The 19,270-nt window shown below is 35.8% G+C and overlaps 1 protein-coding gene across 2 annotated transcripts in view; it reads left to right on the top strand.

Moving 5' to 3' along the window:
- LOC120353667 overlaps positions 1 to 19,270 on the top strand; it is a 78,971-nt gene that overhangs the window by 37,415 nt on the left and 22,286 nt on the right. For both annotated transcript variants that reach the window (XM_039438304.1, XM_039438305.1), the window contains exon 3: positions 5,133 to 5,265. In XM_039438304.1, coding sequence (XP_039294238.1) covers positions 5,133 to 5,265 — 133 coding nt within the window. The remainder of the gene's footprint in view (positions 1 to 5,132; positions 5,266 to 19,270) is intronic.

The raw sequence follows: 19,270 nt of genomic DNA, 5'->3' as shown, positions 1-19,270 counted from the left end.
TTCTCCCAGAGTTTTACAACTGAATTGGTTCCACACAGTTTGAGCATGTTCATAATCATCATTGCTAACACCCCCATCAACGAGCTTGCTGAAAAATGCCTCTTTGGGTGGTAGCAATGTTTCTTCGAGTCTCTGCCATGAATCGCAGTAGTCATATGGAAACACTCCTTCCCTTGAGACAAGGCTCAATTTGTTTCCAAACAGTTTGGCAGTATGTGGTAGCACTTTGGACAAGTCTTCCGGATTCGATGCTGATTTGACTAGGTTGGTGACCAGATTGTCTAAACTATCAGGCATAAACTGGAATGTATTGATGAATCGAAGGTACATTTTTGGAGATATTCGTTTGGTGAATGATATATACTTTTCTGATGAGTTTGGGATGACAGACAGCTGATCCTTATCTCTACCCAGCTCTGGAATAATGAGGTGTGTATCGTAGTTTGAACAGTTGTGGAGAAACACTGGTATGAATGATAGTCGCTGTCGCTGCAGGTTGCATTTCGGGCATAATGCATTCCGGTAGATACTTGTTATATGACAATGGTCATACACCTTATCTTTATTAAACCGTTCATTGCAGGCCTCACAGAAATCAGCTGCATTAGGTTGTTCTTGCTCTCTTTTGGTTAGTGGGAGCAACTTGATATTCCTGCAGTCAATTGCCTCATCTAAATCTTTTGCATACATGGTGAGGGTCTTCATGAAATGTTTGGCGGCATCAGGGCCCCTGTAGACAATCGGCTCATGAGGGATTAGGTTAGTGATTGTCAGCCAGGAATCTTCCAAATATGGGTCCCGTACAAAGTATAAGCAGTAACTCATTGCCCGATGATACTGGATAACTTTGGTAGCTTTACCAATCCATTGTTCATTGTCTTCATCAGGTTTCTCCAGGATGCACTCAAAATCGGCGTATGCTACAACAGGTGCTCTATACTTTTGCACATGTTTCTCAAACTTTAAGGTTGGAGGTTTACCATCTTTTCCAACCTGTGGCATGATGATTCTTGCTGTATTATTGCTAGCACAATACTCCTCACGCTCAGCCATCCTGCGTTCTCAATCTCTGATCTGGGTGTAATGCTTGAAACATCGTCTGCAGATGATAATTTTATGCTGATGTGTTGTGAGTTGGGATCCCACAAGTCTTTCAAAATTTTTAATGTAGCAGTAGTGGCTATTCGATTCATGTTCATTATCATCCTCAAGGGTGCTGTTTTCATCATCATCCTTACTCTCACAGAGGAGAAGAAGATCAAAGTGATCTGCCTTCATTGCATTTCCAACTCTTCTTGGAAATATAACGTTCTTCTCATCCACACCATAAATATTAACTGATACCCCTGGATTATCTTTCTCAAATATATCGATTTGACTGATGGTAGTGGGAAATCCAATGCCTGAAAAGTTGTATCTCTCTTCCAATTGATGGTATCGCTCATTGACTCGTTCAGGATTGTATGCCTTGTACATGTTTGGTGAGGATAGCCCATTTGAAACATTGCTGGTCCCTGTTTATAGGATTGATGATTGCCTTTCATGCTGATAGAAGAGGTGGAAGACTGATGTAGGATGATCCACGCAGGGGAGTATGTTTGCTAATCCTGATGAGCAATCCATCGATGATAAGCAAACTCCATCCACTGGAATTTCCTTCGAATTTCGACTCCTCATCCAGTAGGGTCATGCACGCTTGGTCGATGATGTCTGGAAGATTGATGATACTGAAGATGGTGTAGTTTGGAGTTTTGAAGCGACATTCTGAAACTCTTCTTGTTTGAAGAAGGTCTTATCAAGGGTGCTGCGGAAATATGTTGCCTCCAATACTAGATTGAACTTCATTGCTCCATGTGTCTGCAGTTGTTGACTGATGATGTGAACAATTTTATCCTTCAGACTGCTCAGAAAGGTGTGGAAATCTTTGGCAGGCTCATCCTTGTATGCATTATTGTAGTATAGAGTCGTGAGTCGGGATTTGAATGCCTCCTCCAGGACAACAAACTCGTCCACAGAGTTTGCTGTTTGCTGACATCGTGCAGCTTTGCTCATCTGGAACAATGCAAAACAATATCGTATTAGTATGGTATGCAGTATTCAACTCTATATATATATATATATATATACCTTCAACAGATGTGGGGTGAAGGTGGTGAATCGTTATCTAGGATCGTGGGTCGAGGATGGAGGTTCATAGGTGTTTATGTTCTAGAGGATGATGGTCCGGAGCTGTATGGTGGGTGGGGGAATGTGAATGGGGGTCTAGGATCTACTTTGTGATTATACGTTTTTTAGGTTGGGATGGATTACAACCATCAACTCAAAGAACCTAATTCACGATTAAACTATTAACTTGTATGTATTGGAACCTAATTCATAATTCAACTTGTCATTTTCGAATTTAAGTCATTTTAGAATTTAATTGTCAGTCTCAAACCATCTACTTCAAAATTCTACTCTTTTGGACTTAATTGTTAAATCATGAATATAATATAAATATATATATATATATATATATATATATATATATATATATATATATATATTATATATATATATATATATATATATATATTATATATATATATATATATATATATTATATATATATATATATAATATATATATATATATAACTATAAAATGCAATGGTACTTACTCTTGATGTTGATAAAGATGAAAGTAATTCAAAACCAATACACCGAAATCACACACACGTACTGGTGGTACACACGCCGTACTGACGGCGCAACTGCACAAGACACAATGTCCCACTCCTTGCAGAACAACTCCTTTTATTACCCAGTTCAGGATCCGGAGGGAATTTTTTTTCCCTTTTTTCCCATTTATTCCCGATTTTATGTTTTTTTTTTTCAATTTTTTTTTTTTAATTTTTTTTTTTAATTTTTTTTTTTTTTAATTTTTCTTTTAATTTTTTTTTTTTAATTTTTTTTCTATTCTTTTTTTTTTAATTTTTTAATTATTTTTTTTTTATTTTTTTTTAATGTTTTTTTTTTCAATTTTTTTTTTCTAATTTTTTTTTTTATTTTTTTTTTCAATTTTTTTTTTTTTTTTTAATTTTTTTGAGGTTAAGTCTGGTTGACCTGGATGACCTTGGGGTTAGTGTGGTTGACCTGGATGACCTTGAGATAAGGGCCAATTCTGGGGCACTTGTGCCCCAGAACCGGCCTTTTTATCCTACTACCCTCTACCGCTGTTAGGGATTTAAGTGAGTCTGTAACATATAAGGTATTGAAGGGTAGTTATCTGTTCACCGTTCACGGAGAGAGAGTTCTTTTCTCCCTCAAATCAGGGAGAGAAGAACTCACCGTTTTCCTCCCACAATATTATACAAATGTCATTACCCAACAAAACATATCTTCCTCTAATAAAGGAAGATATATTTCAGGGGTTGAGCATGTATTTGAGAATATTGTGGGAGGGGAGCGGAAGAGATATCTAAATTCTAGAATAAAATTGATGGAGAAGGGGTTGGGGGGTTAAATTATCTGTCCAAATGATTATATTCTGGAATAAATATTGTTGAAATAAGTATTTGAATGTATTGACTTACCTTACTCCTTGATTCACTTGATGAGTAGTTCTGTATGAATCTCACATTGAACACTGGGTGAAGACTGAAGGTTGAGTGGAAAAGCTGGTCTATTTAATAGTAGACCACTTACAAAAAGTAAAAATGAAATTTAGTTTTCATGTTTGAACCTGCATAAGTTTGCAAACCAGTTTTTTCCACTCCAATTGTGGATCAGTATATTATGAACCATTGTAGAGAGAGAATGGAGAGAGGTGTATGGGGGATTTCAGAAAGTTTGATATGGTTAATTATATTGAATTGCAGTTTTTGGATTGTGATCTTATTACATTCGACTTATAGTCCATCAAAAGGAAACTATACTATTATTCTGACAGTGTTTAATAATTCATGTTTGGATAATGATAATTACACCTATACTTTTGGAAGAGTGAACATCAATTCTACATTACAAAAAAATAATAATATTGTTCTGATGACTCTCAATCAGAGTGTAAAAAATTTTTTTCCACTTTAGAAGGAAATTGTAAATTCAAATCAACTATCACAAACTGAGCAGGTTATCTTGAATAATGATAATCACACCTATGCTTTTAGAAAAATTAATAAAAATTCTACATTACAAAAGAATGCTTATCCAAAGACTCTCAATCACAGTATAGAAAATGATTTTCCATTTGAAGAGGAAATGGTGAATTCAGTTGAAAAGGACAATTTAGATTCAGATGCATATTCAAATCATATATCACGAACAGAGCAGGATAGTACATTTTTTATATCAAATTTTGTTCCCTGTTTTATAATCAGCTCTGAATTATGATTACAATAACTCAATGGAACTTGAAACAAGAAAGTGGTTGTATAGTTTAAATTCCTTACATGATAATGTTTGCAGTTTTTATGTATCTTATAGAATATTAGATAATTGTGTTAGCGATTCCTTCAGCAATAGTAATTTGTTTGATTCAATGAATACTACTAAAATATTATGTCGATACAGTTTATGACAGTACTGTCAGAGACAAGACAAGAAATCTTATGCTTATCCTTTATCTATGGTACTGTCTATAACTGATAACTGATTCTGCAGCAGTTTGGAATCTCCGCCGCTAGATGGAGGCACTCACCGGTTGAAGCTTTGGAATGAGACCTAACATTTGTAGGGAGAGAGGAATGACTATATATTCAATAAAATGGAGGATCAGATGGATTTTGGATTGAAAGGGAGTAGTGTTTCCTTGATGGGAAGTGATTGGTAGAGAATATGACTTTTATGAGGGGAACTGGTTTAGCTCTTGAGGGGGGGGCTAGTTTAGCCCAACCTTCCTAACACCCCCCCACTCAGTGGGGGGGATTTGGCCTTGGTGCTGGTGGTCCACCGGTCCTGGGGGGCAAGGCCACGCCAGTATGCTGTTCCTGCAACTATTCACTACTTACATCCAGACAGCAAGTAAGCATTGCACCAGTCCTCAATCGATGTCATGTTCATTCATTCATTTATTATTCTGAACTCCAAATTAAGGTTTGAATCATTATGAAAAACATGATCTAATAAGTTGTTACCAACTATCTTTTTCAGTTGTCAATTGATGCATAGAGCGCCCTTTGAGGACGTAAATCCTCATTTCATTATCAAAGATCATATGAATTGGGATGTAACCAGTGAATGGTATAGACATGATTCTTTGCGATTCTACAAGTGCACCACAGAGGTAACATGTGAAAGATGTTCTCTCTCTAGCTCTCTCTCAATCTTATAAATTCAACCATAAGAATAAGAAAAATGCCTAGGTCTTCCTAAACTGTCATGTCTTCCATGTTTCTCATTGAAAAATAATATTCCATTACTGGCGAGCAGCCTCGTTTCGCTCGCTTTATCCATCTAGAAAAAATCTCTGGATGCTGGAGCCCAGGATGAAACATTATTAAATAAGACAAGCGGGCTCGCTATGCTCACCTGCATCTTCATTCATTTAAAAGCTTGCTCCCTCCCGTAAAATAGTCAAATCAGACGATCAGTCTCATTCGAATCACCAGTTGACTGAAACAACAAGAAGGAATCTGGTGTGATACACTCACACAACTTTCCTTCCTCATTGAACTATAAGGCTAGCTACACACACATCGATTTTGGTCGTACGATAAAAAATCGAACGACCAAATTCCAATGGTAGCACAATGAAATAAATGGGTGATTACAAACACATCGATCAATGATTTTTATCGTACGGACGTCGTGTAGTGGTCGTCTCTTGTCTCGACTAAGCACAACATCGTGTAGTGGTCGTTCAGTGGTCGTGAATACAGTGGCGCATGTGATCAAAGCAGCAACTTCATACACATCGAATTTTATTTGAATGATAAAAGTTCGTATGAACTTCTGAGTAGAGTGATCATTATGTCAATTCAAAAAAACCAACTTTACAAGGCCATCTGATCTCAAGACAGCACCGTAATGAACATGCGCACTTAACGTTTCCATTAAATCAGTTCTTCGAATGTAACATTTTATGATGATGGTTACTGAGCACTAATTAGACATTTCGAATAGCATCAACATAATATTGTCATTCAAATGCAGAAACCTGATTTTTTTAACCTTTTATATCATTTTATAATGTGAAAATTCTCATTCATTTTATGATGTGAGAAGAATCTTTCCGGTACACAATCAGTTAATCGATTCTTGGTCGCAATCAGATTATATTGCCTCTACCGGGTCGGTACTCTGTATATTGTTAGGTTTGGATGATGTACTCTAAGGATTCGCTCTAGTTCATCAGTTGCTTCAGTCAGCATGAACCCTTTCAAGGCTCATGTTGTAGCTATGTGGTTGTTGCATCGTCGGCGGAAACGAAGGCATAAAATTAGAAGTCAATGGGTTCATCCTATTAATCAAAGAAGAACAGATTCTGGAATTCTGGCCACACGCTTTACGAGCAGCTTCGAAGTGAAGAAGACAAGTTTTTCAATTATTTTAGAATGTCAAAAGCAAGCTTCGATGAATTACATGAGAAGTTGCGAGTTGTGATTAGCCACCAAAACTCTAAAATGAGGAACAGCATAACGTCAGTGGAAAGACTTGCTGTAGCATTGAGGTAATCAAAACTTTTATCATATCTTCATTCTGTTTTTATAACTATTAAAATCATATTAATATATTTAGGGCACAAAAAACGTGCTCTGTCTTAAAGGCTTTTAAACTATTCCGGGGGAGTGAATGATGTAAAATAAATAAATATTTTTATTGCATAAAAAGCTGTACAATTACAGATATGGCAAACGTCAATGAATTATAAAAAAATGTGAGTGGTGAATACAACATTTCTAACACAAATATTCGTACAGCGCATTCCCAACAATAATAACTATTGTGCATTCCCAACAATAATAATTATAATGAAATAATATAATCTAGTCAACTTAAACTGCAGTAGCCTGTATGCCCACTATTTGTTGACATTGATCAATAATTATATTCATTGAATATATTGAACAAAAAAAAAACAAATTATCTCACTTGTAATCTCTTTTATTATTACAAATTATTATGGTAATAAATGTAATTCAACAATGCAGATTAGATTCAATTATTATAAAAGATATAAGAACTAGAAAACAACAATCTATTTTTATTATACTATTTTTCTGACATGACAGACTCGATGACACTGGAATCAATCAGTAGGATGAATAATCTATGTTTCCAGAGGAGTCAGACCAAACTGTGGGTGAAAAAACTCCTGAGTTATTGTCCATTGCTGAATGGTCAAGACTGTCGAATAAATTTGTACTATGTGATTGAGTGAGTAATCCAGAGAATGTAGTTTGAGGTCGTGACTGAGTCTGAGAAGGTGGTTGAATGGTAGGAGTGATAGCAGGCGGAGGGTGGTTGGGTTGAGTGTGAGGTATATAATATTGTTGTGTGTAGGGCGGAACTGGTTGAGGTTGAGCATTCCTCTTCCTTTCAGTTATTTTTGAAATTATTTGTAGGACGTTCATTTGGAACTCCAGTGTTTCGCTTTGGTTGATCATATTCATGTACGGCAAAAGGCTGAACAGGAATGACTCGTTGCTGTCTGGATCCTTTTCCGGCTGCTGGAAAGCTTTCAACATTTGCAGTTCCAGTTCATCAATCTTTCTTCTTTTATTATTAGCTATCCTCTCAGTTCTATGTTCTATGAATTCAGTGACCTCTTTGTCGAGTTTCTCGTTGGATGCCTCTGGATTTTTGGTGTTATCTAAACTGTCAGATGTACTTCTTGATTCGTAGCATTCCAGCAAGAATTTCATTTGATCGTTGAACACGTATTTCTTCACTTTCACTGCACCTGCACCGCTTTTCTTGTTACTTTTTACTTTTTTCATGGATCTTGAGAAGGCATCGCGAAGATTTGTCCATCTCCTAGTTACTTCTTTAACTGTGAAAATAAAAAAATATATAATAGGAATGAGTAGGTGTTTTAAGTATGTTTTCACACTTGATTACAGTATTTATCATGTTTCATACACAGTGAGTTTTTAGATTCAACCCACGTTCTTTTCACAATTTCTTCATCAATTCTCTCTAGACCACAACTAAACCTTGTGCTGGTAATAGGTCAATTTTTTGTTATATTCTCATTATTTTCTCAAGGTTTGGTGGGGGTTCAGAGTAGATAGAAGACGAAATATATGAATAAGTGTGGGCGTGATGAAAAAATAAATCTCTAAATCATAATTTATTTATAAGTAACGAAGACTTGCACATTTTCAGGTATTTCCCAAGTGGATCCACATTTTACTGATCTCCATTACTCGTATAGAATGGGTGTCTCAACCATACGATCCATTGTAAAAGAGGTGAGCAAAGCTATTTGGACAGTTATGAGGGAAGAATGTATGCCTGAACTTACTAAAGAAAAGTGGGAAGCTATAGCATCGGGGTTTGAAAAGCGTGCACAGTTTCCCCACTGTCTTGGTGCCGTAGATGGGAAGCATATTCGCATTATTCGACCAATGCATAGTGGATCTATGTTTTACAATCACAAAGAATATTATTCTGTAGTTTTATTGGCAGTTGTGGACTCGAACTATAAGTTTGTTTATGTTAATGTGGGAAGCTATGGCAAGGAATGCGATTCATCGATTTTCAAAGAGTCGACCCTGTTGAAATCCATCGACTCTAAAAAATTGGAACTACCTGATGAGATGTGTCTCCTCGGAAGTGAGAGTCCAAAAATGCCATATTTCTTCGTCGGTGACGAAGCATTTGGTCTCAACAAACATTTAATGAGACCGTTTGGTGGATCACACCTAACATTGAAGAAAAGGATTTTCAACTATAGACTGTGCAGAGCTCAAAGATATGTGGAGTGTTGATTTGGAATTTTGACTAATAAGTTGCGGATCTTCCATGGACCCCCCAATGTAGAACCAGAATTTGCAGTGGAAATTGTCAAAGCTTCTGTATTACTCCACAACTTTGTCCGCGATAGGGATGGCTACTTACCTGAGGAGACAACGACAATTATCGGCCTTGAAGATTTACCTCGGGATAATATGGCTAGAAGGAGGACTGGAAGCCAACTCCACCAGAAATATTTTGAGTGATTACTTCCTAACAAACATTGGATCTGTTTCGTGGCAGCTGAATAAAATTTAATAGTCTATTCTTGGTTTTCCCAAAGGAAATCAACTTTTTTGGAGAAGGTTTTGTGTAGAAAATGCTAAGAATATTGCAAAGATGAGTAATTTTCACAAAGTTCGATTGTGAAGATTTTTTACATTAATTACAGTAATATGTGGTACATTTGAATGTTTTTGTAGTTTGATATGATAATAAAATATTATTTGAGCACTCACCATAATGAGTTTTTTTGTTATCCTCCAACTCTTCGAATTTGCTTTTAAGTTCCTTACACACTTCCATCCATGTATTTTTTGTGGCAATTCTATCCCTGTATTCATCCAAGGTTTTATCCCAAAGAACGGGCCGTGCTTCTACCAATACAATGAGGTGTTCATTATCAATTATTGTCTCAACAATTTTTGATAGTATGTTGTACTGGAAAGCTTCTTCTCATGAACAATACACGAACAGTAGTGTCGGCAATTTATAGTATTCCATGAATTTTACACAACAAATAAAACATAAATCTGTTGCTATGGCAACACATCTGATAGCTACACTACTTTCTTATTTTTCTCAAATAAAATCAGCTGTCTTCCATTCCTGTCCAACATTTCGCCCTGGGGTGACACTCTGTAGCTTTGTCAAGACTTACCTTAGTATTTTACCCTCTTCATGTCGAGTATATTACCTTCACCCCCCTGCAATAAACTTTTGAACAACGTTCTGCTCTGTTAGTACAGCCACTATAGACATGAAAAAGGGGGTGTGCATGCAATGAATAATTATAGTAGTTATTTATTTATTATATATTATTTGGATTTAAAAGAGATATCTAGAACCAATCTTTTCCTGCAAAATGCTCTTTTGCTAGATACAGAGTGGTCTGTAATCTTTGTTATGCGGTTTATTTTCTAGTTTTTTGCTTATTCTGACAAATTCGGTAATTGGATAAGAAAGTTGCTTTTGCCTTTTTCAGATGATGGAATGAGATCATTTGGAACACTCTATCTTCAACGAGTACTGCGTTGAATTTTTCAAAGATGAATGACATTTCAAGAAATTATCAATTCTGATGAATTTTAGTTTTGGTTAACAATATCTCCCGATTGTTATCGTTCAAAAGTTCGAAATCTCAATGCGAGGACAATGAAGTTGGTGATGATGGTTGAAGCTGAAAATCGTGTTGTTTTTCAAAATAAAAGGTTCATTTTTATCAGCTGCACCTGGAAATCTATATTATTATGTGATGGAGCGCTCTATCTGTTCTTTGACTGTAGAGCACAAATTATAAATCTGAATGGTAACAATATTGTTCATGAAGGACTGAAATTCATCAAAATTGATAATTTCTTAAAATGTTACTCATTTTTGAGGAATTGTAACTCAGCATTCATTAAAGATAGAGAGTTCAGAATGATCTCATCTTATTCAGAATATTTCATGGTCTAAGAAGAAGGCGGGAGCGAATATTTCCGTACAATCACTGGATTTGGCGGAATTAGCAGAAAACTGGAAATTGTATACAACAACACTATCTAACTGACATTCACATATGCTTCGATTCCAGTGAAAAGGGTCATTTTCAATAATTCCACCCTAGATTTCCAGGTATTCAGGCATTCGTGGTTACGCTCAGTCATCAAGAGCTGTAATTTCGCAAAAGTACGTCTAGTATTGCATATTTTTCTACAATACCTTCCAGTATAGGCTTCAGAGGCCAGTGCTACTTAAACTGACATCCGCCTTATTCATACTGCCATGGATTTTAACCCTACAGAACTAGCTCTTGTGGGTTCTAGAACTATAGAATGAGCTGACAACACACTTGAAGTTATAATATTGCACTTTATTGTACTCAAACTAAATAGATAAAAGAATTGATTCACTAGAAAAATACATTATTAACTCTACTAAAGGCAATAAATTCAATCAACTAACAAGTATTCAGATGGCCAATATTAGGATTGATCACTTATAACACACTCTTCTAATATTTACAGTATTCATTAACGCAGTATGCAACACTAACACTGTCTGTATCTTATACCAGGACTCTGTATAACAATTCGCGTATCACGTGCTCGCGAATCCTTATCACCGACCTGTATCTCTTAGCTTGATACATCTGTCACGACAATAATAGTAATCACAACACTACACTAGATAACTATTACGGTACTGTCACTATACAATTATCACTAAAATAATTATCACTAAAATAATTATCACTATACTGTCACTATAAAATTATCACTAGGAACTGCCAGGCTTTGGGAACTGCTGACACTGTTCCTTTACCACTGAAATTCTTTTTATCACTCACTTCTTGTTTATCACTGACTTCTTGGTTATCACCGACTTCTTGTTTCACACTAACTGACTGCTCTAGGCGAGCTATCCCTCTAAATATACCCCAACGTTTTTATTCCAGAACAATCCAGATGGATGAAGGCTTCTTCTTTATTATCCACACAATAATTCACAAACCAATCCACAATCATCAGCCAGGACCCTGCTGCAACAGACTCTCTTCACTCTGTCTCTCTCTCTATTTGTTTCAATCTCTTTTCCTCCTTCATACCACTCACGAACGTACAACTGAACAACTGAACATACCTATCAACCTTGAACTTCATGGTTACGTAAATTTTTTGTTTTGTTGATGAGTGAGTGAGTTTCATTTCGCTTTCTTGTATGCAGATAAAGATAGATGAAAACACTAATTTTTCGTCGAAATGACGAATTCTTAGAAACAACGAGAGTACAAAATATGCTCATGAGTCTACGGTCAACTACTACTAGCACTTCCTATGAGGCAATTTAGTACTATCGTGCTGTTAAAAATGGAAATTAGAAGTGTTCTCCTTCACAACAATACTGTAAACAATTCAATTTATTTTCGCACACACATACAAGTTTGATACAGAGATTAACAAAAATAATACATGAAAACAAGAACAACAATACACATTGAAACAAAATAAAAAGAAAGTGATGCAAAGAAGGGTGGAGGATTGAAGGGGTTTTCCAACTATAGGTATCCTTGTACTGGGAAAACCTTTAATCCTTGAGAAGGTGAAAGAGGTATCAGGTGAAGTAGAAGATGGTAGATATGAAAGGATGAGATTAATGAAGAAAAATAAGGAAAGGGATGGAAAAAGAAACCGATTGGTCCAGGTGTTAAAGAAAGATTTGTTTTGGTTTGAGGACGAGATGATTTGGACAGTTCTATATATCTTTTTTGAATAACTTTTTATGAAATGTCAAAGTTGTAAAGTCTTTTTTTGAGACATTAGAAAATTCCTTCTCTTATGACGGTGAAAACGCAAAACGTGGGAGATGGACGTACGAATGAAATTCGATGTGTATGAAGTTGCCGCTTTGATCATATGCGCCTCTGTATCCACGACCACTACACGGCAGTCGTATATAGTCGAGGCTAGAGACGGCTGCTTCACGATGTCAATATGATAAAAATCGTTGATCGACGTGTTTGTAATCACCCATTCATTCCATTGCACCACTATAGAAAACTGAACGTTCGATTTTTTATTGAACGACCAAAATCGATCTGTTTGAAAAGCTGATTTTGTTTGAACGTCCAGCTTTCAATTGGCTTCACTACCACATAGCAAAAAGATGGCGAACAGCTGATGCGAATCATTAAAAATAAACGATCACGATAAAAATCGTTATAAAATCGATGTGTCTGTAATCTACATCAAGTTTTGGTCGTACGATAAAAATTCGAACGACCTTTTATCGAACGACCAAAATCGATGTGTATGTAGCTAGCCTTAGCATCATTCTTAAACGAGAATAATTTAGGGGGATACCATAATGAAACACACACACACACACACACACACACACACACACACACACACACACACACACACACACACACAAACACACACACACACACACACCACACACACACACACACACCACACACACACACACATACTGGAACAAGGTAGCATACGGGGAGGTGAGAAATGAACATACATTGCGGGGAGGCTGATTTACACACATTTACACACATGTTGGAGACTTAATTTTTGTTTTAGAAAGTATATTAATATGTGTTCAATACAGTTGTAACTTTTTTTTTCTGTTAACTTGAAAAAAAAATTACGCATTAAACCTACAAAAAGGGGAGAAATGTGTGTACACTTTCACTGAACAAACCGAGGAGAAATGTGTGTACACTTCCACTGCACAAAGCGAGGAGAAATGGTGTGTACACTTCAAACCCACATTCTGGGGAGGAATTGTGTGTTTAGTTTAACTTACAAAGCGGGGACAAAACCGGTTCTTAACACAAGTTCTGGCTGCAACACTTATTTCGATATTTACTATTCTATTTGATCATAGAATACAATATCGTATGGGTCTTCGAAAGCCAGTTACATGCACGTTGATTTTTGTACGATTGTTTTTTGCCATCCTTATGAATTCGAATAAGTGCAACTTGTCAAACATCATCTGTTTGATCTAATAGAATTTTATAAGGACGGTAAAAAATCGATGTGTATGTAACTGGCTTTTACTAAACAGGCTTCACGAATTACAATACGATAATAGGATAGTTGATACAATACATGGTTTTAATTCAGATTCATTCATTGATAGAAATAAAAGGAGATTCCGGTGTCGATAGCATCGAAGTCGCCAGGCTGGTCTGGATCATTTATGAATTTCTCAGTATGCAGTATCCACTCAGCAGCTCTTATACAAACACAAACATTAGTTTCGTTTTACTTGGAATAGTAAGACATTATTTCATTATGTCCATTATTACAATAGATCAATTCAGATCCAGTTAGCTGTTAGAGTAATATAATGTAATTACATTCTATACTCACTGTTCAGATCAGCACAATGTTTATAGCCTACTGTATGCAGTGAGTATAGAATGTTACATTCTATACTCACTGACTGCATATTTATACTGTGTAATAGATTTTATTGATTGTTGCAAAGATTTTAAGTCAATGATTCAACAGGAAATCCATGGTAATATTCAACGATTCCAACCTAATGAATTAGATTGTTGTATGACAAAATTGAAACCCCGACAACGTAAATAATTCAGTGAAGTTAACTGTACAAGGTTACTTTTTCTCGTATTTTATTGAGTGATAATGGGAGATGATTTCTGATTCCATATTTGGATTCAACCTTTTGAAGTTTGAAACTTTCAAAGCTGGAATTTTTTTTTTAAACTCTGACGATGGCATTGGAAAAAGTCAAAATAATCTCTTTGTAATTTTTTGACGCATTCTTGTAAAACTCAGCAGGAACTCTGTTATCACCTGGAGCCTTATTGTTGCGCATTGTCTTGAAGGCACTTTCCAATTCATTCATATCTATGTCTTTGTCAAGAGTTTGATCTTCAACATTCCTCGCCGCATAATATGTGACTACCCCGCAAACTGATCCAAACACTCGTCTGAAGTGTTCAACCCAATCCTCAGCACTCACAGTTCCCGAAATCTTGAACTCTCTACACTTGAATTTCTTTATCAGAGCCCACAAATCACTGGAATCCTTGACTCTTCTGAATTGTTCTTTTATATCGCTGTAATACGTTTGCCTTTTACTCTTACATAGCAGTTTGTATTCCTTTACTACCTTCATATAATTTTCTCTCACCTGCTCCGAATTTGATTTTCTAAACACATTCAATAGGCTGAACACTCGCTTTCTCATAACCGCACACTCTTTGTCGAACCACTTTTCTCTCCATCCTTCTCTCTTTCTATCAGGTTGGGGCACATAATTTGCAGCTCTATATACAAGATTATTTAATACTTCATAAGTCTCTTCACTACTCTCGGGAAGACCATTTATTTCTCTACAAGCATTGGTGAGTTAGATATATATTCATTCTTCCTCGCTTCCTTCCATTTCAACTTCGGTAAGAGTGGTAAAATTGTGCTCTCTCTTTCTAGAGTATCAACCGTGATTAGCGTAGCTTCAATTGGGAAATGATCAGATAAAAATTCTGGCACAATAGAAAATTTTCCAACTATTTGCGCTAATTCGACAGCCATGCAACATAGATCTATTACGGAAGCCCCTCTGCCTATAAAAGTAAAGTCTCCCAACCTATCTCCACTTATCCTTCTATTCATAATGATGAAATTAAAAACCTCACAGAACTCCAATATTTTCTTACCTTTCATATTAATCACCTCATCCTTTGACTCTTGCTTATTACTCAGTGCATTTCCCAATTCTATTACATCTGTTAATTCCGACATGTCCTGTCCATTTCCTATTCTACCGTTAAAATCTCCAATTAAAATCATATTATTTCTATTATGCTCTTGCACTATCATAAACTCCCATAATGTATTGAATTCTCTCTCCCATTCCATGTCTCCTCCACCACTCAGGTAAATTGGAACTATATAATATTCATCCCGTTGTCCTGCATTCATGTGAATAACTTTCCTCTCAAGCGCATCGATTACCTTACAAAAACTCTCTATTCTTTTACTAATTTCTATTAACTTTCCTCCCTTTGCTCTACCTCAGTTTGATTCTCCAACTGCGAATTCCCAGTATAAATTGTAATCTGGAAAACAGTTTTCAAAATACAATTGCTTTCCTCTTTCAACAAACGTCTCCAATAGTACAAAAACATCATAATTACAAATAAAATTATATACTTGAACAATCTTACCACTTAATCCAGCCACATTGTACGCTACTATACTCACTGTCCCTTCTCACACGGACTGACGGCGTTATCTCAGCGGTTGCGGTCTTCGTCCTCGCCGCCTCGCTCCTCCTCATCACACATGCTCCCGCTCACGGCCCGCATCACACTCTCATCGAACATGCTCCCGATCTTCTGCAGCCCATCCTCTCCCTCCGAGACCAGTCCATTCTCCTCATCCAGCGTGAAAACCCGACTATTCATGATTAAACGATCCACTTCAACCGATACTCTCCTCTCACTCCCGGAACTTGTTTCTTCAACTCGCCAAGCACCCGGAAAAGCTTTGATCGTCGTTTTCTTGTGTCGAAAGCAAAGTCTTTATGAATCACAAACTGTGTACCCTTCAGCTTCCTACTGTTTCTCGTGATGAAATGGATGTCCTGATCGTCCGGAAAATGCGCAATGATTGGCCCGTTATCTATTTTCTTGCCCAATGCATGTGCTCGATTAACCCAGGTACCTGCTCGTGCCCCCAAATGACTCACACAAAAGTCTTTGACAGTTCTCACGTAATCCACTGTTGCACATTCATATTTCAGCCCGCGAAAAATTATATTGTTCCTTCTCGATCTATTTTCAAAATTTTCCATCTTCCTGATTATGAGATTATTCTGAATTTTTTGAGCAACAATTTGATTTCTTAACTGTTAATTCTCGACAGAGAGTTTATTCACTTTTTCAATTAGACCATTTAAATCCATCTTTGTAGCTAGCAGCGCGAGTTTTTCATCCATAGCCTTACTAAACCGCTTTTCAAAACGGTCAAATAGTGATTCAATAAAGTCTGAGTTCACATTACCGGAAGCTTTAACACTTGGGTCTGGAGCACGCTTTTTCTGTTCCATCTCTTCGAGCTCAGGCGAACTTTTAGCACGAGGACTCTTCTTAGCACTATCGTCCGGTGAAAAGTATTGTTAGATACTGTTCTTATTCATTCAGCTTCGAATATTTCGATTCACTTGAGAACAATTTCACAAATAAAAAACAAATTGATAATTCAATTTATTACGAAAGAACTTTTAGCTCTAGGTCTCTTTTTAGCACTACCGTCTGGTGCATACTGTTTTTATTAATTTAAACTTTGAATATTTCGATTCACTTGAAAACAATTTCACAAATAAATAACAAATTGATAATTCAATTTATTACGAAAGAACGTTTTAGGTTAAACATGCACTAAATGAACCGATTAAGCACGACCCGTCCGGAAACTTGAGATAAGAGAGCAAAACAATTCTGCGACCGCTCCGTTCAACAGCTCACTATCAACTCCTAATTTGAGAACATACGATTTGAAATCGAAAAGTTGTCAGTTGTAATTGGGGAATGATTTTAAAAAACCAATACTTTTATTTCCATAACTGTACTCATAAAAAATAATATGATAATATATTTTATATTCAAATGAAACGTTTAGTTTTTAAATAAAAAAATATTTTTGAGCCCCAAAATCCATTGGAGAGTTACCGAATTGCTTGATCAAGAGATTCAATTGATTGATGATAAAGTTCAATTGCGCCGTGAACATAGAGAATTTGATCTTCATCAAGTTCAAATGTTTGGAGACAAAAGTCGTGTTGCCAATACATACATAGAAATGATTCTCATTAATCATTCGTGAACAGTACAGGGGAAATAATTGAGGAGTTGGGTGGAAAAACGACCTGAGTCAAAAAATCAAGTTTTGTGTAAATTGAGTTTGAAATATTTAGTACACATCTTCATTATTTCATCAGAATGCAATATTCTTGCAAGTATTTGAACTTTATTGATCTTTTTATACTATTTTCAATGCTATTATTCATAATTAGCCAGTAATCCAAGGCTAACTGATAATAATTGATATAAGGTGTGTTGTCTCAGGTCGTTTTTCCATAACCCTGGTTGTTACATGTTCAGAGGTTCAATAAAATGATGAAAAACCCGTATCAAGAGTAGTGATAATGATAATATATTGCTCATGATATTGGATAATTAATAAGTAGGTAATAAAGATCTAAAAAATGTCATTTAGAAGTGAACAATTGAAGATGATATTTTCTTCTTGAACACGTTTCTTCCCATAATCAAGACTCTGGAATGTTACATGGTACTGTTCTGATTTTCGGGAAATTCATACACCCAATGCTTTCAGCATCGGATTCTTCTTCAGGAGCGTCTTCTTCATTATTTCATCATCTAGAGGATAATTGGTTCCTTGGATGTATTAATGATCTTCTCATACCATTCATTTGGTAGAGAGTTAGTTGGGAGGATATTTTTAAAATTCTTTCCGAAGAATGGACATTGATATGTCCAAAGCTCCGCCAATTTATGTAGATGCATTACAATATAATCTTGTATAGTTATTCCAAATTGCTTTTTCCATATCATATACAGTTCAATAATTATTTTCTTAGTCTATATTATGTAAATTCATCTATAATTTTGCTGTATTGTAAGCTATTGTATATGAGTGTATAAGCCAGTATATACTGTAATCTACATAAGTACAAGTAATCTACAAAGTACTCAATCAATCAATCAATCAATCAATCAGCTTCTTCTTTTGTAAGAAAACAAAATAAGGATTTCACTGGCTGCTGGCTCACAGCTTGTCAGCTGAATAATTTCAGGTTTGCCACACAAACAAAAAATTTTCACAACTCAATCATTTTTCAAGATACAACAACATTTTATGTACCAATCTGTTCAGAATTTAATGGCGGATAGAATGAAGCGTGTTGCGGAAAAACGACACGAGTGGCCTCGGGTCGTTTTTCTACCCAGCTCCTCAATTTCACAATTGAAAATAATAATTTCACACATACAAAGCCTATGGAATACTGTGTACGTAGTACAGTATCCTTTCCTGCTCAAATCAAACCTGTACTGTAGGCTACAGAAGAGTCACGACATGTCAATTGGAAAATTTTCTCATTTTCAAATGTCTGCTCATGATATGATATCTTCTCATTTACATTTGACGATTTCTCAAATACAATTCACTACTCTCAATTACATGTGTGATGACTTCCTAAATACAATTGACTATTCTCATTTAGGCTACATCTGACATTCTCTCAATTACAAGTGACTATTCTCAAATACAATTGATACTTTCTCAAATTAACTTTTTACTTTCTCAAATAAAATTGGAAAAGGTGTTGTGACTACTTTTTTTTTTTTGAGCAGGGTATGATTACTAAATCTTTTCTCCGGAACAACGTCTTTTCACAAAAAGTGAGCATGCCGTACACAAGTAAAATATTCAATCCAAGGTTTACAAGAGAGTTTTTGCAAGGATTGACAGACACAGAAGAAAATGTCAATATGGAGAGAAACTAAGAGACAAATTTCATTTTATCATAGGCTATCCTGATCTTGAGAT

The sequence above is a fragment of the Nilaparvata lugens genome, chromosome 11 (assembly GCF_014356525.2).
Source record: "Nilaparvata lugens isolate BPH chromosome 11, ASM1435652v1, whole genome shotgun sequence".
In the NCBI taxonomy this organism is placed as follows: Eukaryota; Metazoa; Arthropoda; class Insecta; order Hemiptera; family Delphacidae; genus Nilaparvata; species Nilaparvata lugens.
Note: the sequence above shows the minus strand (reverse complement) of the source record. Positions and strands in the feature narration are given on the sequence as shown.